The sequence below is a fragment of the Myxine glutinosa genome, chromosome 6 (genome assembly GCF_964187855.1).
Source record: "Myxine glutinosa chromosome 6, kmMyxGlut1.1, whole genome shotgun sequence".
NCBI lineage: Eukaryota > Metazoa > Chordata > Myxini > Myxiniformes > Myxinidae > Myxine > Myxine glutinosa.
The window spans coordinates 15,945,845-15,968,013 of NC_136266.1; the positions used below are offsets into that span (position 1 = coordinate 15,945,845).

General features: G+C 48.5%; 1 protein-coding gene across 1 annotated transcript in view; it reads right to left on the reverse strand.

Moving 5' to 3' along the window:
* Nucleotides 1-22,169, reverse strand: part of CFAP69 (cilia and flagella associated protein 69) — a 104,088-nt gene that overhangs the window by 68,049 nt on the left and 13,870 nt on the right. The window contains exons 4-9 of the mRNA XM_068119291.2: nt 16,301-16,399; nt 14,419-14,571; nt 11,640-11,814; nt 2,579-2,690; nt 2,268-2,316; nt 1,837-1,958 (exon numbers count right to left, since the gene is read on the reverse strand). Of these exons, the coding sequence (XP_067975392.2) occupies nt 1,837-1,958; nt 2,268-2,316; nt 2,579-2,690; nt 11,640-11,814; nt 14,419-14,571; nt 16,301-16,399 (710 nt within the window). The remainder of the gene's footprint in view (nt 1-1,836; nt 1,959-2,267; nt 2,317-2,578; nt 2,691-11,639; nt 11,815-14,418; nt 14,572-16,300; nt 16,400-22,169) is intronic.

Genomic DNA, 22,169 nt, shown 5'->3' on the forward strand with positions numbered 1-22,169 from the left:
AGATCTGCCAGCAACCCTCTGATGGTTAAACTGCCGAAATCTCGGCTCTCTGCTCACCTTCACTCTTTCATTCCTCTTTTCTCCCGCCTCTGGAACAAACTCCCTCACTCCCTTCAATCCCACTCCTCCCTCCAGGTCTTTAAAACAGCTGTTCACCACCATCTCTTATCTTCCCCCATCCAAAACCTTGATCTTTTCTACCCCCGCTAATTCACCCCAGATCCACCTTGTTTGAAATTCCAACTTCTTTCCTGGAAGTCCTGGCAGTGTCCATATGTTTTATACCTCTCCCACCACCCCCTTCCCACGCCCCCCCCCCCCCCCCCCCCAAAGCCCTCGCCCTCTCTCAGATCTCTCGATGTCTCCATGTCTCTCGGTCCCTGCTCTCAAATGTTGTGTTTGTGTCCTTCCCCCTCTCTCCCCATCTTGTCTACCGCTCCCGATGTTATATGTTTTATGTGTCGGTTTGTCTTTCTGTGTGATTAATGTTCGCTCTTTCACGAGCCTCGATCTTGTATACAAAAAAAAAAAAAATAAAAAAAAAAAAAAAATCTTGGGAAAGCCCCATGTCGGCAGGGTTTCAGGGCTGCCCGGACGACACTTGGCCATAGAGCATGGCTTTGAACCCCGTGTACACGACAATATATCGTACATTCAAAATTATCATTACTCCCACCAGGGAGTAATGCATTCGATCGTGTCCGTGTCCGTGTGTGTGTGTGTGTGTGTGTTCGTGTGTTTGTGAACAAGATATCTGGAAAAGTTCTGAATGTATTTGGATGAAAGTTGGTGGGATGATTGCCCTTGGGATAAGGAAGAATTGATTAGTTTTTGGTGAAGCTCAGGATATTATTCCGGATCCAGGAATTTTTTGAAGGATTGTTTAGCATTGGAAGGTTGGGCTCTTTTTTTTTTTTTACATTATCTTCTATATATTCTATATTTAACATTGTGATCTGAAAATAGTTTTCATATTTGTTGTAAATGTAGTTTAAACTCGTGGTTATGCATTAGAGCGGTGTATTTTGTTAGCAGCGTTGTCTTCAAGGTTCTTTTCTTTTTCTAATAAAGACATATTCTGTCATTTTAAAACCACCAACGTGTGTATTAGGTTTCCCCGTTTCATGAAATGTATCGTTTGATACGTATAATGCTTTAAAACTTTTTTCTTTCTTTTTTTTTTTTACCTCAGAAGAAATGTCAACATTTACCTCAACGAATGTCAATCGCGGTGTCAGTATTTGCTGAACTTATAAAGACTTAGGTGAGTTATAAGTGTGACAAGCATGTGCACGGGATTCTTCCCAGAAGAATGAGTGGTCGCATTACCTTGTACGACTTAAAATGAGCGAGTTTTGTTTTGACGTTTGGGCCAGTTTTACATGTTGTATCCCTAAGGAATGAAACGAACGTTTTTTCCTGGCTTACAATTTTATTTGAAGTCACACATGCCTCAAAATACACTCACTTGTATAGAATTGAACGCTGAATCCGAAAATGTAAGTGAAATTGCCTTGTTTTTTTTTTTACATTATCTTCTATATATTCTAAATATATATCTGTGCAGTGTCTGTCTGGTGTTGTCTTGTCTTGTGTTGTCACTGAACTACTCCCTGAAACTTTTGTGAAATCGGACTATTCCAACTTGACCCACGGCGGGAGTATGCGCTCTACTGAGTGGGTTTTAGTTGCAAAGTGCAACACTCCACGATGATGCGGAACTTAATTTGATTGGTGATCCTACTGTAAATGGTCAACATTAAGACACCATGACCAGTGTTCCTCAAGGCAAGTGCTTGTTACAGACAGACAGGTGACCGAGTAAAACCTTCTTACCACCTGATTGGCTTGGTCATGACTCAATAGCACCAGCAAATTCAGCAAAAGCTTTTTCCTCTCAAAGGCTTCGCTGCTGTTGGAGATTGTTAGGTCTTTCACCAAAGGATCGTCATTTTTCACTGCATTGGGTGAGAGGGGGGGGGGGGAGAAGGGGGACATGATGGCATGCACGTGCACCTGTATGCTGTCATGGCCATGCATCATTATTACGGTGAACAACCATGACAACAGATTATAGAAATTGAGCCGCGAACCTAGATTTCTACATGCAGTACCTTCTTTCTATGGACCATCAAATTGCCAGTACAAACAATGGAAGCTCTGTGTAGAAATGACGTAACAGCGGAACAATGGCAGCTTTTGTTATTTCGTTTGGTGCAATATTTACAAGTGTAGATAGTGAGTTAGCCTGAAAACTTGCATCTCACCTTCAGGAAATGTAGCAAGAAGAACTAGCAGCCTGGAAAAGCCCGTCTCCTGCAGACACATCAAAAGGCAGGTGTGTGTCTGAGTAAAGGATGCTATATGGATATGGGACTGAAAGAGGCAAAATAGAATGAAGTCTCCATCTTGTCATGGCTATACAATGGCGGACGGACGAAAACAGGGGAGAATGGACACAGGCCGATGGAGGACGGACAGCCACAGCAAATTACGATGATTATGTTACGTCTTCTAGCTTTGTCTTTAAATGTGTGGCGAGTGCATAAATGAGGAAGGCTGGCGGTCAGCGACAAACCAGCATCGGGGCATTTGGAATGGCGGCTATTAGTGAGATAACGACGAGCAGGTCAACGAGGAGTTGTGGTTCATCGTTGCTGAAAGCTTGCAGGAAGACTTCTCGTAGAGCACTGCGGGCACAACAGGTAAAACAACCACAAGGACGCATGTTACTGAAGCTACCACCTGTTGGTCATGTCAAAGACAGAGTTCACCAAAGGAGCGTTCATTCTAACGCTGCTCGTTTTATAGCTGATTTGTAGAAAAAGGTTTATATGTCTTTGGTTCCTTTGCTCAAATCAAAAACGTTTTGATGTAATTAGTGTGATAAACACAGTGTTTGTGAGGTTTATTGACGGATTGATTGATATTTGTTGGGGGGACATTGTAATCAGCTCCGTCCGTCCATCACGCTATCTCCGATGTGGTTGTGCAGAAATTCACCAAACATGGTACTTATGATCACCACATGGCAAGAAGGTGCAAGAGCATTAACATTTTTGACCCCGACCCCTGTAATTGAGCCAAAATGTCAAATACGAACAAATGCAGTTACAGGCACATTTTAAAAATTATACTTTGGATATGCATTCAATATTGGGGGACAGTTGAAATATGTAACGAGTTTTAGGATTTGACCCACAGTTCATGCCCCAGGGGATGGGGACTTGGGGTCACAGTTGTCAAAACGGGAAATTTTTTAACTCAAATTTTTTTTAAATATTGGGTCATTCCCAGTGGAACCTTCTCCCATCTTTCAAATTTGCTTTAGGTGGGAAGCGTGTGGATTTGCGATGGCGCTCCATCAACTTCCTCTCGTTTTATTTTCTACAAAACCATTCCACAGCGAGGTCATAACTCCTGCATGAACCTCGACTCTATTAAAACAAAACACGCATATATATATATATATATATATATATATATATATATATATATATATATATATATATATATATATATATATATATATATATATATATATATATATATTATTGTTACAGACGCGGTTATGGATGTTAGTTTACCGAGCGGTTTGGTATGACCGCGTCTGCACAGTTTACCCGATTCCACTCGAACGTTGGCCAAATCGCGCTATGCTAAATCAATTAAGGAAAGGACACAACGGCTGGGTTAAATGACACGACACCAGGGGTACAGTTATCAAGACCTCCGGAGGAGGTTATAATATTTGTATGCAGAACGTTTAGATTACACTGACAAGAGGTACAGCATAGGAAGGTGGGCACTTAATCACGGTCTTATAGTAGCCCCGACAGACCACAGATAAACAGGACAAGACTGACTCACACAGGGATTGATGGCAAGGAAGGGCAGGTAGTCGATGGATAGCACAAGGTGCACCTTGGCTCAGGGACAGGATCCACACGGTCCGGTCCAGATATGCGGGGAGGTATCGTCGCGCTGGAGGTGGCGTCTGTTTCTCCTCAAGCTGGGGGCGCATCTCACGTCACCTCCGGTAAGTGGCTGCGTATATCCAGCGGGGAGTGACACGCCCTCGGCTCGTTAGCTCCGCCCCAGATGGAATCGGCCCGCCGCTTCTTATTGGGTGCGGGGGGGTTACCGGGCTCCGCCCTTGACGAGGAGCTGACAGTCAGCCCCTTCGTGGTAACCCCGTCGGAGCACATGGGCAATGGCGGCTAACCAAGCCGGAGTGAGGATGCACACTCCCCGCGCGCTGTTGTTGTAGTTGTTGTTGTTGTTGTAGTTTCATGAGGAAGATGGGAGGAGGTATGGGGAGGTCCTAAACTCACTACTGGTGCCATACAATCACATTCTGGTGCAACGAAGAGTCAGAATTAATGGGAACGAGTCCTTAACTGACATAGACTAAGAATAACTAGCAAGATGTCCTATAGTTGTCTACGTGAGATGCGGTGAACCTGGGCACGACATTTAATGGGGGAAAAAGGGGAAGGTCGGTTCTACAGAGTGTTGTTTACAGACAATGGGACTAGGGAATGGGGGATTGGGGATAGTTGGGGAGTATTGGGGAAATAGGGGAATATTTACAAGCGGATATGGATGGAGGCCAAATCCCATATCCGCAACATTGCACCCTTCTCTACCTCGGGGCGCCCCGACCCGATAAATTTTTACCTACTTTAGTGTGGCACTCAGATGTAGTTCCCTCTACTATTAACTCTACCCTGAGTGCGACAGTTTTACAGATGTTCACAAATGAGTAAATATGTCCCCCTGCGACGTTGCACCCTTCTCCTCACAGAAACACACCCACAGGATAACCGAATCGCGGAAAGAATCCTCAAACTAAACATACAGCCGGTAGGGAGCATTATTTACATAAGACTACACTGATATTTACACTACGATCCAGGACCTGTTTTTGGAGGAACACATGCAGATGTTATGCATGGAGAGAGCACGCATGCCAGCATCGATACACCAACCCACGAGTGCTCTGTGGCCTTACGGCCTTTAATAATGTGCAGAGCACCCCATCCAAGCACCAAAAGCACCACCCCATCATGTACAGTCAGCACCATCCGGTGCACCAATAAAGCGTTCATAAATCACCGGTGGTGTCGCAGCCGGCCGATGTTCTGCCGCTGGTCTTGCCTTCATGTGGTGCACTTGGCCTTCTTGCTTCTTTCAAAAATAAAGAAAGGCGCCAACCGCGTCCATTTCTTTATTGTGGCCGTCAGGGGGCCAACTATTAGTGGTTCACCTGTATGGCATAGGTGCCACGTTGACCCATAGGTCCATCAACGGGTGGTGCTTGCCCGCAAAAGAACTGCGGTCCATGGTGGGCGGCCACAAACATTGCGGTCCATATGGTGTATCGATCCCGGCAGCAAGCAGCGAAAGTGCAGGCCCACAACTGCGGAGCCAGCACCTCTCTCTCCTCTCTCTCTGCCCCAAAGCCAGATCCTCGGAGGTGGGAGACAAAAGAAGAAGACAAGTGAGTAAGGTGGTAAGGGCGCAAAAGTGCACGCAACATAAGGTAATGCACACTGGGGGCACATGGGAACCAGGTGAGACAGGTACGTTCCTACTGTACGCCCCCCCCCCCCCCCACCAGGTAACCTACATTGCCCCTCCCTTACCCCTTACTGTATCCACAAAACACAACACTACCCATAAACATCTACTTTACAAATCAACAAACGTCCCTACTGTCTTCCCCGTTCCTCCCATAAACCAAATTCGTCTTCTCTCCCTCCTAACCAATCAAATTTGCCATTTTCAACTCTCATCAAAATTTGCCATCTCCAACTCAACATCATAATTTGCCATCACCAATTCATCATCAGTCCCTCCTAAGGAGGGAGAGATGGAATCACCCCAATGTCTCATCCACGTCGTGATGCGTCTCACCAATCCACACAGCAATTCTCATTTCCTGCACACAGAACAAAGAAACACAGGTGTGGAGTCATCATCACCACCTCAGGTAAGTGGCTACGTATGGTGCGACAGGTTCATCAATCCTAACTATTTCCTAAATGACTTTAACAACTTTACATTACCCGGGGTCTTTCTCCTGCCAAACCATTGGCCCTCTTACACTATGGGTTCTAAAAACCAATTCCCATTGCCCAAACTGTGGTGCTTTTCAATTTGGGGTCTCACTCCCCCGATTCATCTCCCGGTGCCCTCGCACAATTTCTGGGCCGCGACGTGTAGCTCTCCTAGCCGGTCTACCCAGCTGCACACCGCCGGTCTACCCACCTGCACACCTCCACCACTGCAGTTGCCTCCGAGCTTACCTGCTCCTCACCCTAACCTAACTACCTGGGGAAGGCCCTCTGGCGCTCTCCCCACTCGGTGCCCTCTCTGGCACTGGGCTACCCGGGTCCGTCCTCCGGATCCTCGGGCCCCACTGACACTAACGGCTCCCAGAGCCCACCTGCGGCCTCACCTGGCCGACATCCTCACAGTGGTGGAGTGCCCAACCAACTACACACACTAACAGGCTACATGCCCAGCCATTTCCACAACACTAATGTACCCATCCACAATACCATTCTGCAACCGCACCACAAATGCCAATATCCAACCACAATTTACCTATACCCTCTACCTAACACTTACACTAACTACCCGCCCCGGGTACTCGTGAAAGGGGTCCACTCTTCCCCCATCCACACCTTCGCACCATGCACACCACTCCGTACCACTTACTCCAACTCTCTCCACACACCTGTACTTGCACACCTGTGCTCTCACACCTGGTGCCACCTGCACCCTTCTCTCCCCAAGCGCATTCACGCTGATCCACAACACTCACTACTCATACTGCTCCACACACCTGTCCAGCTCTCACACCTGTTCAATTCTCAACCACACGGCATCATCTCATCTAACTACTCCCCTCTGAAACTTGCGCTTCCCAGTCGCCCCTTTAAACTATTGCGCTCCCACGTCATTATCATCCACACTAAACTACCTGCGTCCCCACTACAGGTATCAGTCACTAACTAACCTTAACGTTACCTAATGTCATCTTCTAGGGCCCTATCAATATCCTAACCCACCCGGGCTAGTTTTCACTGCCATACACCCCATAACTAGTGCGCATTTGCCCCACTATGGGAAGGGTGGCAGGGATGCCACCCTTACCCACCGTCATACGGCGCGAGTGGGACCTTGTGGGACCACCTCGTATGCGAGTCGTTGCCCGCCTGCCGGACCCCGTGCGTCGCCCCTTGCGGGGTCAGCGCGGGGCCGAACCGGCCGGGCCCCCACAGTACATTACCCCCAAGGGGCTCTCGTGCCTCCCCGGTCCCTCCAACAACTACCCCTGTTGGTGTCGATGCATGGGTCACACCTCCGCAACCCGCTACCCATTCCATACCACCACAACCTTGCTCACCCACACCTCGCACCTCTCGTTCCATACCCTCCGGACCAGCCATACACCTCACTCTTGGCCTCTCACGAACATCCGGCTCTATCTCGACCCCCAAGCTTATTAAATCACCTGGCGCATCATACGCACGACCATATTGGTCACCACTTACACCGGGTCCTCTTCCTCTTCGCTTCTCCTCCATCACCTGCGAATCCCTCATCCGGTTAATGAGCACATCATCACGATCCAAACACAGACTTTGGACCAATTCTTTTACCTCCTCTTTTATCTCTTTCTTATCCTCTCTCCGTCGCTTCTTAATTTCGCTCACCCCTTCTTCCACTTCTTCTAATTTCTGCTTCACCTCTTTTATTTCCCGGTACGTCTCCTCAAGCTCGTCCTCCAAGGCTACCTTGACCGTTTCCATGTGCGTCCTCACCTGCCGGTCCTTCGTCTCCATTACCTCTGTCACCTCGTCCAACCTCGTTGTCAGTCCCTCACGTACCATCTGACATTCCCTCTTCGTCGCTATCAAGTCATCTTTTAGTTCTTTCTGTGTCGCTTTTAACCCTCCTAATACCGCAGTGTTCCTTTGAACCTGCTCCGTTAGTCCTTTTTGTCCCTCCGTCAGCTGTTCCACCTCCTGCGTCAGGTCCTCTATGCCCCCTTGTAACTTTACAGTCCCCTTTCTCACCTCCTTCTCCATGTGCTCCTTACAGTGCCTCACCTCCTCGTGCACTCCTCCGACCTCCTCACTCACACCTCTTCTGATCTCCTCTCCCATCACTTGCATCTCCTGCCCAGATGCCACCCTCATCTGCTCCATTTCCTCCCTGTGAGCATCCAGTTTGGTTTCTACCCCCATTCTGACCCCCTCTATCTGCTGCCCCATTTGGTTAACTTCCCTTTCCGCTTGGTCCCTCATGTCCCTCAATTTGCCTTCCATCCTGTTTTCTAACCCCTCTAACCCATTTTTCACTCCCTCTATCTGATTCTCCTGGGCAGCCATTCTATTTTCTACCCCCATTAACCCATTTTTCACCTCTTTTATCCCGTTGTCTAACCCCTCAAATTTGTCGTCTAACTTCCCAAATTTCTTGTCTAATCCCTTAAAATTATTGTCTAACCCCTCACCGGTACCCCTCGCTTCGTCCCTCATTACCCCCATTTGGCCCATAAGGGCCCCCATCATTCTGTTTTCCATTTCTTCATTATTCTTGTCCATAAGGGCCTTCATTTGCATAAGAAAAAGGTTCAAATCCACCGGTGGCGCTACTACGGTCGCGGGCGCGGTCGTCGTGGCTATGTGCGAGGCGCCATTTTGCGCGCCCGCAACCTCGTGCGCGACGACGCTATTTTGCGAATCTGCTACCCTCACTACTTCGCTCTCCTCTTGTCCCTCAATTTGGTCCTGGATCGACCCTGCCTCACTCTCTTCTACCGGAACCCAGCCGTCTTGGTCTGCCATAGCGCGACTTTCAAAATTCGGGTTTTTTTTTTTTTTTTTTTAAACACAATTAAATTTCGCTGTTATAATTTCGAGCGCGTGAAACGCGCTCCGGATCGAATCCCACTTCCCGACACCAAATGTTACAGACGCGGTTTTGGATGTTAGTTTACCGAGCGGTTTGGTATGACCGCGTCTGCACAGTTTACCCGATTCCACTCGAACGTTGGCCAAATCGCGCTATGCTAAATCAATTAAGGAAAGGACACAACGGCTGGGTTAAATGACACGACACCAGGGGTACAGTTCTCAAGACCTCCGGAGGAGGTTATAATATTTGTATGCAGAACGTTTAGATTACACTGACAAGAGGTACAGCATAGGAAGGTGGGCACTTAATCACGGTCTTATAGTAGCCCCGACAGACCACAGATAAACAGGACAAGACTGACTCACACAGGGATTGATGGCAAGGAAGGGCAGGTAGTCGATGGATAGCACAAGGTGCACCTTGGCTCAGGGACAGGATCCACACGGTCCGGTCCAGATATGCGGGGAGGTATCGTCGCGCTGGAGGTGGCGTCTGTTTCTCCTCAAGCTGGGGGCGCATCTCACGTCACCTCCGGTAAGTGGCTGCGTATATCCAGCGGGGAGTGACACGCCCTCGGCTCGTTAGCTCCGCCCCAGATGGAATCGGCCCGCCGCTTCTTATTGGGTGCGGGGGGGGTTACCGGGCTCCGCCCTTGACGAGGAGCTGACAGTCAGCCCCTTCGTGGTAACCCCGTCGGAGCACATGGGCAATGGCGGCTAACCAAGCCGGAGTGAGGACGCACACTCCCCGCGCGCTGTTGTTGTAGTTGTTGTTGTTGTTGTAGTTTCATGAGGAAGATGGGAGGAGGTATGGGGAGGTCCTAAACTCACTACTGGTGCCATACAATCACATTCTGGTGCAACGAAGAGTCAGAATTAATGGGAACGAGTCCTTAACTGACAGACTAAGAATAACTAGCAAGATGTCCTATAGTTGTCTACGTGAGATGCGGTGAACCTGGGCACGACATTTAATGGGGGAAAAAGGGGAAGGTCGGTTCTACAGAGTGTTGTTTACAGACAATGGGACTAGGGAATGGGGGATTGGGGATAGTTGGGGAGTATTGGGGAAATAGGGGAATATTTACAAGCGGATATGGATGGAGGCCAAATCCCATATCCGCAACAATATATATTGTTGCGAATATGGAATTTGGCCTCCATATACGGACAAGGGGAAAGGGGACAAAAAGGGCACACAAATACGGACAAGGGGAAAGATAAAAGAAAAAAAAATGTTCTTAGTTGGCGGACACTCAGCTCCAGCCTCAACAAGGACTTTTGGACGCTTGGTGTTTGTTGAACGGGTCCAGTCGGTCGGCGAAAGGACCGAGCGTCAATGCGTCCACAATGGCGCCGGTCAACCATGTGAGAACTCCGAGCCACGAAGCGGCAGCAAGACGTCCACCTCTCTCACTCCTCGCCAGAAAGCACAGCGCGGCCACAGCTTCCCTGAAGAGGTCTCCCCCACCCATTCCACAACACACATCGTTTGTCCAAGTGTCCCTCTATCTTATGGTTCAACTCTGCTGTCGGTAACCCCTCACTCTTTACTGTTCCTTTTGTCCTGTTAAGTCCTGATATGTTCAGGGTACTAGCTTTTCCTCAAGCCTTGACACTGTTTTTAAATATATATGAATGATCATTTTAAGGCCATTTTCCCCGCTAGAGCGGGGGTTAGCCCCATGACAATCATGGTTCCCTGTTTCAGGCAATGTTTTTATGGCCGGATGCCCTTCCTGACGCCAACCCTTGGTCACGCTCTTACGATGCGCAGGGATACGGTGTACCTATTCTAAACCGGGGTACACACCGTGATCATTCATCCCAGCAAGCTGGTACTCAATTTGCCGACCTCGGAAGGATGACAGGCTGAGTCAACCCCCCTGGCGTTAATTCAGCGATCGATCGGGATTCGAACCCAGGATCCTAGGATCCCAAGCCGGCACCCTAACCGCTAAGCCAACACCAGGCTCTGTCAACACACACTGTTTGTGTACAAAAAACAACCCTGCTACGTAATATTAGATGGAACAGACAGAGGCTAAGGCTCATTGAAGCCAACATCGAAGCTCATAGAATGAGCTCATAGAAGTTGGTGTCTAAGGTTCATAGAAGAGCAAAAACCTCCAATATGTGCCAAATGAGTTAAAAGAGCCACCAAGATGCTAGGAAATCACCAGCACAGCTAATCAAGCCTGTATTTTATGGCATCCTAAGCAGGTAGCATGCAAGTCTTTCATCAGTGAGGTTCATGTTGTGTCGTACAAAGAATGAGTGTCCTGGGTGTTTGAAATGTTAAAATCGTTTTTTTCGTGTAACAAGAGCAGGTATACATTATTTAAGTCTGACATCAGGGTTTGCACTATATTGGAACACCGCCTATGGGCTTGACAACAATGATTACCAAATGTGAAAGAACGAGGGGATGCACCGTGTAAGCAATGAGAGAGAATCCCAACTACAACCTATCAAACACCGGTAGTAGTAAAAATGGTATTCCCTCAATCCAGGTTTTACTTCAGGTTGGATAAAATCAAAGGAAACACGAATTAAACGAACAGCGAATAATTATTTAATATTTACAGTGGTGCAAAGCAGCATGCTTTCGATTTATAAAGTGTTTTGTCAGGTAACCATTCAATGAGGTCTTGTAGCTTTGTGGATCCCTTCATGACAATACAGTCTGCTGATCATAACACTCACTGGAGGCTATCGACCTGACATAGTTGACTGGATAGTGCGTCGGGACTTCCCTTCTCCAAGAGGTTCCAAAGTATCTCGACACCATGGAATACCATCTGCGCACCATTGGATTCTGCAACGTGCTTGCATACGAGCCATGCTGCATGACCTTCCAGCATCTGCCCACACATGATTCCTGCACCCAAAATGTAATGACAGCTGGCACCTCACACATGACAATTACATGATAATAATCTCTCACAGACTAAGTAACTAACTGGACGGAGTTCCATATTCATTGAAGGTCACCAACCTATTATTGCAAATGGAAGAGCAAGGTGACAGAGTAAAAGGGTAATGCAACGACAGGCTACGGGACCAAAGGTGTGCATTCGGAACGATGCTCGGTACAGCGTTCCTGCTGCACAACAATCAAAAATAATTAAATTATGAGCTATCTGCACAAGAAAGAGGCACTAGTGTAAGAAATACTACAAAACGTGAAGCGAAGTGGCCCAAGATAATCCACATCCATCATCGGAACCAATGAGCAGCTCTACAGAATAATCGGAATCTCCAATAATAGGACGACAGATCGGACCAACACTGGTGGTGTGTCCCGATTTATCAAAATCATAATCGTTCCCAAGTAAGAAATTATTGAAAGCATGGAGAAAGCAAGAAGAGATAATGAACTAATGTAAAAACAAATAAAAAATGTCAAACGTAACAAAACGGTTCATGTCTTTCGGTTCAAAACGTAGCAAAACATTTGCAATAATAGGTTCATGTCTTTCAATCCTGACAAATCTCACACTCTTACTATGTCTCTCCGAAAAGATTGACTGGACAACCCTCCCATCTTCTTTCTGAACAATCCTCTCCAAGAAGTTCTGTCGCTCAAGCTTTTGGGTCTCACTATCTGCCATGATCTTTCTTGGAAAAAACACATTTCCAAGCTGGCCTCCAAAGCCAGTCGCCGACTGGGCATCCTCCGTCGTGCGAATTCCTTCCTCGGCACACCTGAGGAAGGGTCACCACATACAAGGCTTTCATCCGCAGCTCAATGGAATACTGCTCTCCCCTCTGGGCTGGTGCACCTGCCTCACACCTAGCTCGGCTTCACGCTGTTGAAACCAAAGCTTTCAGAATCATTGAATCTCCCGTGATGAAGCTATCTCCGAGGGCCTTTCACTCACTCACCGCAGACAGGTAGGTGGTCTTTCTGTCTTCTACCGACTCCTCTCCGGCCTTGCTCCCCCAGCTCTCTCTGGGCTCTGTCCCGCAAATATTCCTACAGGTCGCACAAGATCTGCCTGCAACCCTCTTATGGTTTTTTTTTTTTTTTTTTGTATACCAGATCGAGGCTCGTGAAAGAGCTAACATTAATCACACAAAAATACAAACCGACACACAAAACACAAAAAACAAGGGGAGCGGCAGACAAGATGGGGAGAGAGGGGGAAGGACACAAAAGAGAGGGGGAAGAGGGGGAAGGACACAAACACAACATTTGAGAGCAGGGACATCGGGAGGACTTGGGGGGAGGTGGGAGAGGAATAAAACATATGAACACTGCAAGGACTCTGGGGTGAATTACCGGGGGTTATGGCGCTCCATCAACTGCCAACTCCTTCAACTCTTATGGTTAAACTGCCAAAATCAAGACTCTCTGCTCACCTTCACTCCTTCATTCCTCTTTTCTCCCGCCTCTGGAACAAACTCCCACACTCCCTTCAATCCCACTCCACCCTCCAGGTCTTTAAAACAGCTGTTCACCACCATCTCTTATCTTCCCCCATCCAAAACCTTGATCCTTTCTATCCCCGCTAATTTCACCCCAATTCCACTTTTTTGAAATACCAAGTTCTGTCCTGGAAGTCCTTGGTGTCCTTGTGTTTTATACTTCTCCCACCCCCCCCCCCCTTCCCACGCCTCCTCCCCCCCAAGCCCTCTTCTCCCTCCCACACATCTCCCTGCTCTTAAATGGTGTGTGCTCTCAAGTGTTTGTGTGCTTCCCCTTCTCTTGTCTTCCGCTCCCTCTTTTTATATATTTTGTTTGTCTGGTTGATTTGTTTGTGAAGTAAATGTCAGCTCTTTCACGAGCCTCGATTCAGTATACAAAAAAAAAGAAGAAAAAAAAGAAGCTCGGCCTTGGCATGTTGGCCTTGACTTTGAGGCCGCTATGAAGTGTATATTGGCAAGTGGGGTCAGGCAGTGCTGCCGTTGGCCCGTGGGCAAAAAGGCAACCACCATGAGGCCAATAACTCCATAACTTTTCAATGTCCAACATGTCCTGAAACCACCTCTGGGAAAAGCTCACCTAGCCAGGGAGTGCCAGGTATTTCCTCCCCCGTGCAGCGCCGGGTAGCCCCTGCTAATTCTAGTTTATATTTATTTATTGTGTTCTGCTCAAAGGTCGGTTCAGTGCTGCCGAAACAGTTTCTTTCCAAAGTCTATGCCTGGGTGGTTTGCCATCCAATGTCAAATCAAAATCGTTATGGGTGTAAAAGTGATCCAATCTCCTGCAGATGTCCGAAACATTTCGACAACTATTTCCATATCTTTTCCGAACTAAACGCGATTATTTACAAATAAAATGTTGAAATTTACCACCTGGGACTTGTTATACACGACTCCCACTTCCACCCTTCAGTACATCGGCACAGACCGATTCCGTCCCCCATGTGCACGTAATAAATAGATGCCCCGTACGTTCACCTTCCTTTGTTGTTCAGTTTTTCGCCGATTCAGTACTTGGACAGAAAGATTGGACGATACGGAAATGAGTTCCAATTACCCGAGTCAGACGAGAAGGCCTGTAAGAGCTGGAGTACAGCCAGGCACACCTCAATCTCTGTCTCAGGCTGTGAAAGTAACAGCACCAGTTGTTCAACCACGTGACTCTCCTCGACCGTTTTCTGGTTAAACTCCATGCGACTGGCCTGCATACCTGCACCCAAGACAAGCCCTCACACAGCGTATCATTTAGTTTGAGAATAACGGTTATGTCATATTTTGTTACCATCAAACTATGACTACACAATATAATAAATGATATGTGGATCGGATGTGATTCAGAGTGACAGAACAACTAGGAAACAAAGTGTATAAATTAACGGCACTATTAACCTTTACATGTGATCTTCATATCGAGAGATCATTTGGCCGCCCAAATATCTGGCATGAACACATTCAAATAGCACTACCTGCAGTTAGTGTCCCTAAATACCTGCAGTTAGTGTCCCTAAATACCTGCAGTTAGTGTCCCTAAATACCTGCAGTTAGTGTCCCTAATTATACCAAGCAACCCAAAAATGAATTTGATCAGGGCACAAACACACAATGGAGTACTTTTGTGGAATGATACTATGAGATCCTGACATCTATTTTACGTTCTCATCCAAAGGATGAAGTGTTCTGAGACGTAGTGCTCCCTTCCTCACACCTCGCAAAACAAGGACATTTTAATTTTCTTTTAGGGATCAACCGTGGGGTGGTAGCAAGTACGCAAAATAGCTTCATGTCAATTGCAGTCCATGCAATTGCAATTGCAGTCCAACAAATCTCACACTCTTACGATGTCTCTCAGAAAAGACCGACTGGACAACCCTCCCATCCACTTTCTGAATAATCCTCTCCAAGAAGTTCTGTCACTCAAGCTTTTGGGTCTCACTATCTGCCATGATCTTTCCTGGAAAAACCACATTTCAAATCTGGCCTCCAAAGCCAGTCACCGCCTGGGCATCCTCCGTCGTGCGAAGTCCTTCCTTGGCACACCTGAGCTCCTCACCACATACAAGGCTTTCATCCGCAGCTCAATGGAATACTGCTCTCCCCTCTGGGCTGGTGCTCCTGTCTCACACCTAGCTTGCCTTCGCGCTGTTGAAACCAAAGCATTCAGAATCATTGGAATCTCCCGCGATGAAGCTAACTCCAAGGGCCTCTCACTCACTCACCGCAGGCAGGTTGGTGGTCTTTCCGTCTTCTACCGACTCCTCTCTGGCCTTGCCCCCCCAGCTCTCTCTGGGCTCTGTCCCGCAAATATTCCTACAGGTCGCACAAGATCTGCCTGCAACCCTCTTTTGGTTAAACTGCCAAAATCAAGACTCTCTACTCACCTTCACTCCTTCATTCCTCTTTTCTCCCGCCTCTGGAACAAACTCCCTCACTCTCTTCAATCCCACTCCACCCTCCAAGTCTTTAAAACAGCTGTTCACCACCATCTCTTATCTTCCCCCATCCAAAACCTTGATCTTTTCTACCCCCGCTAATTTCACCCCAATTCCACTTTTTGAAATACCAACTTCTGTCCTGGAAGTCCTTGGTGTCCTTGTGCTTTATACTTCTCCCTCCCCCCCCCCCCCTTCCCATGCCTCCTCCCCCCGGGCCCTCTCTCTTCCACACATTTCCCTGCTCTCGGATGTTGTGTTTGTGTGCTTCACCTTTTCTCCCCATCTTGTCTTCCGCTCCGTCTTTTTGTGTATTTTGTTTGTCTGGTCGATTTGTTTGTGAAGTAAATGTTAGCTCTTTCACGAGCCTCGATTCAGTATACAAAAAAAAAAAAAAAAAAAAAAAAAAAAAATGCGTGATTGACAGCAGCAAGATGAAATGGTGCAGTCACCAGGAAAAAGTAAAAGATGGATTCTGTTCAACCCGTTTATAAACAAGAATGATCTTACCACGAAGGTGCAGCATATTGCTGTCATCACAATAGAACTTGAGGAGTGAGTGGCAGATTTGCAAGCGGATCTGTCTGTGTGGAATATGTAGCAAGCTTCCTATAGCGGATACACACACAAATGAACAAAACATGTTACTCTGCTCGCAAGTATTGTATGAAATTGTTGTGCATGCAATATCACGACTCAGATATGATATTATATTGTTACAGATACGACTTTGATGGTATGGTGGGCCGAGCGGGATGGCCGCCGTATCCGTACAAGTTACCCGATTGTGCCCGAATGTTGACTAATCGCGCTACGCTGGCTCAATAGGAAAGAGAAGACACCCGGCTGGGTTATAATGACACAATACGACACCAGGGTTTCGATTCTCAAGTATATTCGTACGGAAAAAGGTTAGATTACAGGGGCTAGAGGTATATTACAGGAAGACAGGCACTTAGACACACTCTTATATTATCCCCGGACAGACGACAGACACACGGGACAAAATGCTGACTCACACGGGGGTTGATGAAAAGGGGAGGCAGGTCGCGATGGCTCAGGTGCACCTGGCTCAGGGACAGAATCACGTACGGTGGTGTCCAGAGATGCGTGAAGGTATCACAGCGCTTGTGGGTCGCGACTTTGGTCTCAAGCTGGGGAGGTCGCTCAGCGCTCGGGAGGGTGGCGTCTTTTCCTTCCAAGCTCGGGGCGCATCTCTCCTCACGTCCGGCGCGGGGCCGCGTATATCTCCGGCGGGGAGTGACACGCCCTCGGCTCGTTAGCGCCGCCCCAGATGGCATCGGCCCATGGCTTCTCATTGGGTGCGGGGGTTACCGGCTCCGCCCTTGACGAGGGGCCGACAGGGAGCCCCTTCGTGGTAACCCCGTGGAGCGCGTGGTCAATGGTGGCTAACCGAGCCGGAAGGAGGACGCCCACTCCCCATGCCGTCACCGCGCCGCCCCCCTCTTTTGTTGTTGTTGTTGTAGTTGGCGCTTCTTCATGGGGAAGAGATGCGGAGAGGTATGGGGAGGTCCTAAACTTCCTAACAGGTGCCATATAATCACATTCTGGTGCAACGAAGAGTCATAATTAATGGAAACAAGTCCTTAACTGACATAGATTAAGAATAACTAGCAAGATGTCCTATAATTGTCTACGTGTGGTGCGGGGGACCTGGGCACGACATTTAATGGGGGGATGAAGGGGAAGATCGGCTCTAATGGGTGTTGTTTACAGACAATGGGACTAGGGAATGGGGTAAGGGAGAGTTGGGGAGTATCGGAGAAAATAGGGGAATATTTACAAGCGGATATGGAGGCCAACTTCCATATTCGCAACATTGCACCCTTCTCTACCCTCGGGGCGTCCCGACCCGATAAATTTTTACCTACTTTAGTGTGGCACGCAATGTAGTTCCCTCTACTATTAACTCTACCCTGAGTGCGACAGTTTTACAGATATTCACAAATGAGTAAATATGTCCCCCTGCGACGTTGCACCCTTCTCCTCACAGAAACACACCCACAGGATAACCGAATCCGGAAAGAATTCTCAAACTAAACATACAGCCGGTAGGGAGCATTATTTACAAGACTACGCTGCTATTTACACTACGATCCAGGACCTGTTTTTGGAGGAACACATGCAGATGTTATGCATAGAGAGAGCGCGCTTGCCAACATCGATACACCAACCCACGAGTGCTCTGTGGCCGACGGCCTTTAATAACGTGCAGAGCACCCTTTCCTGAGCATCAACAGCACCACCCCACCACCAATCGGTGCAGTCACCATTGTTCATTGGAATAAAAATAACTTCAACAACCCCTAACCCTGCAGGTGTCTCTTGCTCTTCTTGTGGTGCACTTGGTGGTGTTAACTATTAGTGGTTCACCTGTATGGCATAGGTGCCACGTTGATCCATAGGTCCATCCCCGGGTGGTGCTTGGCCGCAAACGAACTGCGGTCCATTGTGGGTGGCCACAAACATTGCGGTCCATATGGTGTACCGATCCAGGCAGCGAACAGCGAAAGTGCAGGCCCACAACTGCGCAGCCAGCACCTCTCTCTCCTCTCTCTCTACCCCAAAGCCAGATCCTCGGAGGTGGGAGACAAAAGAAGAAACAAGTGAGTAAGGTGGTAAGGGCGCAAAAGTGCACGCAATGTAAGGTGATGCACACTGGGGGCACATGGGAACCAGGTGAGACAGGTACGTTCCTATCGTACGCCCCCCCCCCCACCAGGTAACCTACATGGCCCCTCCCTTACCCCTTACTGTATCCACACAACACAACACTACCCATAAACATCTACTTTACAAATCAACAAACATCCCTACTGTCTTCCCCGTTCCTCCCATAAACCAAATTCGTCTTCTCTCCCTCCTAACCAATCAAATTTGCCATTTTCAACTCTCATCATAATTTGCCATCTCCAACTCAACATCATAATTTGCCATTACCAATTCATCATCAGTCCCTCCTAGGGAGGGAGAGATGGAATCACCCCAATGTCTCATCCACGTCGTGATGCGTCTCACAAATCCACACAGCGATTCATCTCCTTTATCCCGTTGTCTAACCCCTCTCCGGTACCCCTCGCTTCGTCCCTCATTACCCCCAGTTGGCCCTCCAATCGCTCACTCCGAGCCCTCATTCGGTTCGTTATTTCTTCAATTTGGTTTCCCAATCGCTCACCCTGAGCATCCATCCGGTTCCCCAACCGCTCACCCAATCGCTCATTATCAGCCCTCGTTTCCTCCCTCATTTTCTCGCTATTCTGGGCCATAAGGGCCTTCATTTGTATCCAAAACGAGTTCAAATCCATCGGGGGCGCTGCCACGGTCGCTGGCGCGGTGATCAGCGAGGCGCCATTTTGCGCGCCCGCTTCTTCGTGCGTGACGGCGCTATTTTGCGAACCTGCCGCCCTCACTGCTTCGCTCTCCTCCTGTCCCTCAATTTGGTCCTGGACCGACCCTACCTCACTCTCCCCTACCGGACCCCAGCCGTCTTGATCCGCCATAGCGCGACTTGCAAAATTCGAGTTTCGTAAAACAAAACAAATTTCGGCCGCTCCAAATTTTGACCAAATTTTTTTTTTTTCCTCTATTCGTTTTTTTTTTTCTTCAAAATTTGGTCGGGCCTCGAATCCCACTCCTGACACCAATTGTTACAGATACGACTTTGATGGTATGGTGGGCCGAGCGGGATGGCCGCCGTATCCGTACAAGTTACCCGATTGTGCCCGAATGTTGACTAATCGCGCTACGCTGGCTCAATAGGAAAGAGAAGACACCCGGCTGGGTTATAATGACACAATACGACACCAGGGTTTCGATTCTCAAGTATATTCGTACGGAAAAAGGTTAGATTACAGGGGCTAGAGGTATATTACAGGAAGACAGGCACTTAGACACACTCTTATATTATCCCCGGACAGACGACAGACACACGGGACAAAATGCTGACTCACACGGGGGTTGATGAAAAGGGGAGGCAGGTCGCGATGGCTCAGGTGCACCTGGCTCAGGGACAGAATCACGTACGGTGGTGTCCAGAGATGCGTGAAGGTATCACAGCGCTTGTGGGTCGCGACTTTGGTCTCAAGCTGGGGAGGTCGCTCAGCGCTCGGGAGGGTGGCGTCTTTTCCTTCCAAGCTCGGGGCGCATCTCTCCTCACGTCCGGCGCGGGGCCGCGTATATCTCCGGCGGGGAGTGACACGCCCTCGGCTCGTTAGCGCCGCCCCAGATGGCATCGGCCCATGGCTTCTCATTGGGTGCGGGGGTTACCGGCTCCGCCCTTGACGAGGGGCCGACAGGGAGCCCCTTCGTGGTAACCCCGTGGAGCGCGTGGTCAATGGTGGCTAACCGAGCCGGAAGGAGGACGCCCACTCCCCATGCCGTCACCGCGCCGCCCCCCTCTTTTGTTGTTGTTGTTGTAGTTGGCGCTTCTTCATGGGGAAGAGATGCGGAGAGGTATGGGGAGGTCCTAAACTTCCTAACAGGTGCCATATAATCACATTCTGGTGCAACGAAGAGTCATAATTAATGGAAACAAGTCCTTAACTGACATAGATTAAGAATAACTAGCAAGATGTCCTATAATTGTCTACGTGTGGTGCGGGGGACCTGGGCACGACATTTAATGGGGGGATGAAGGGGAAGATCGGCTCTAATGGGTGTTGTTTACAGACAATGGGACTAGGGAATGGGGTAAGGGAGAGTTGGGGAGTATCGGAGAAAATAGGGGAATATTTACAAGCGGATATGGAGGCCAACTTCCATATTCGCAACAATATATATATATATATATATATATATATATATATATGTATATATATATATATATATATATATATATATATATATATATATATATATATATATATATATATATATATATATATATATATATATATATATATATTGTTGTAGTTTTGGGAATAAAGGCAAGCCCCCCTTTTTAGTTAGTTGCACCACAACATGTAGCTTTGCTTTAGCCAGTTATTTCCTATTAAATGTAAGCATAGTCTCCTTGTAAGTGTAGGCTTCAGTGTTCTTTGAGCTGGAATACTATGTGCTCTTTGGGCTGGAATACCATGTGCTAGGGCCTGGAACCAGTCTGGGAGGCCCGAGAGAGGAGCTGCAGGGGAGTGGCCGGTAAGCGGCAAGCAGCCAATGGAAGCTCAAGGGGAGTGGCTAACAACGACAGCCAGGGGAGGGGCTTGGAACATTCGGGTAAGACTCTGGGGAGGGGCTATATAAAATCCTGCCCCGGGCCCCCCGAGAGAGAGGAAGAGAGGAGAAGGGTGTGGTTGGAACTCTGTCTGTGATCGACACTCTCTGTGCACGAACTCTCCCTGCCCTGCGCTCTGCTGCCGGTTAATAGCGCTTGCGAGGACGATCTCTCCCAGGCCCACCTACAACAACGACCTTCCTGCCTGGGCTCCCTGCACGTGCCACGAACATCTCAAGAGGACACGCCAGCGAGCTGACCGGGGCGAACGGCGCCAACGACCGCGCTTGGAGCGCGTCGTCCTTCTTCATCTTTGTCCCCACGTGAGTGAGTGGGCCCTAATCCGGGGATTAAGTAAGGACGATAAGTTTCTGCTCTGTGTCTCTTTGCCCTGATCATTTGTATAAATTGTATAATAAACCAGTGTTCTTTCGCATCCCTTTGGCCGTTCACGTCATTTCCCACTATTGGCTTCGCACTGTACGAATAAAACCGCTCAATCAGGTTCAATAATAATTAACGGCATGAGTCACGTGACACGCAAACCGCTCGGGCGTCTCAGACCAGCGTGACTCATGCGAGGTCCAGCACCTGTTCTCGTGGCGACGTGTGTATCGAAGGTGCTGGGGATTCGACCCGATACCCTTCCGCACACTCGCTACGGGGGTGGCGGCTGGAATTGCTCCGCAATCCGCCCCACATGTAAAGTGGGTCGCGGCCTCGTGGGCTCGAAGGCCCGAGGGGGAAAAGGGTTTAACCCCACCTCTGTATGTCGATGGGCTCGAGATCCGCAACAAATTGGTGTCCGGGAGTGGGATTTTTGGACCTAGAGTGCGCTTCACGCACTCACAAATTACGAGCGGACGAAATTAAGTTTTAAAAACAAATTTATTTTCGTGCAATGGCTGGCCAAGGTGACCAAATGCCGGTGGGAGTAATAGAGGTAGAACTAATGGCCCAGGACTAACAGGAGGAGTTGGTAGTGGAGGAAGTTAATGAGGGTGCGGCAGTTGGTGAAGAAAATGGCGGCGCCTCGCACATGGCGGCGGAAGCCGAGCCCGCTGTGCGAACCGGGTTTAACCTTGAATTGTTCCTAACCCAAATGAATGCAAAAATGGACACCATGAGGGACGAATCCAGGGGTAA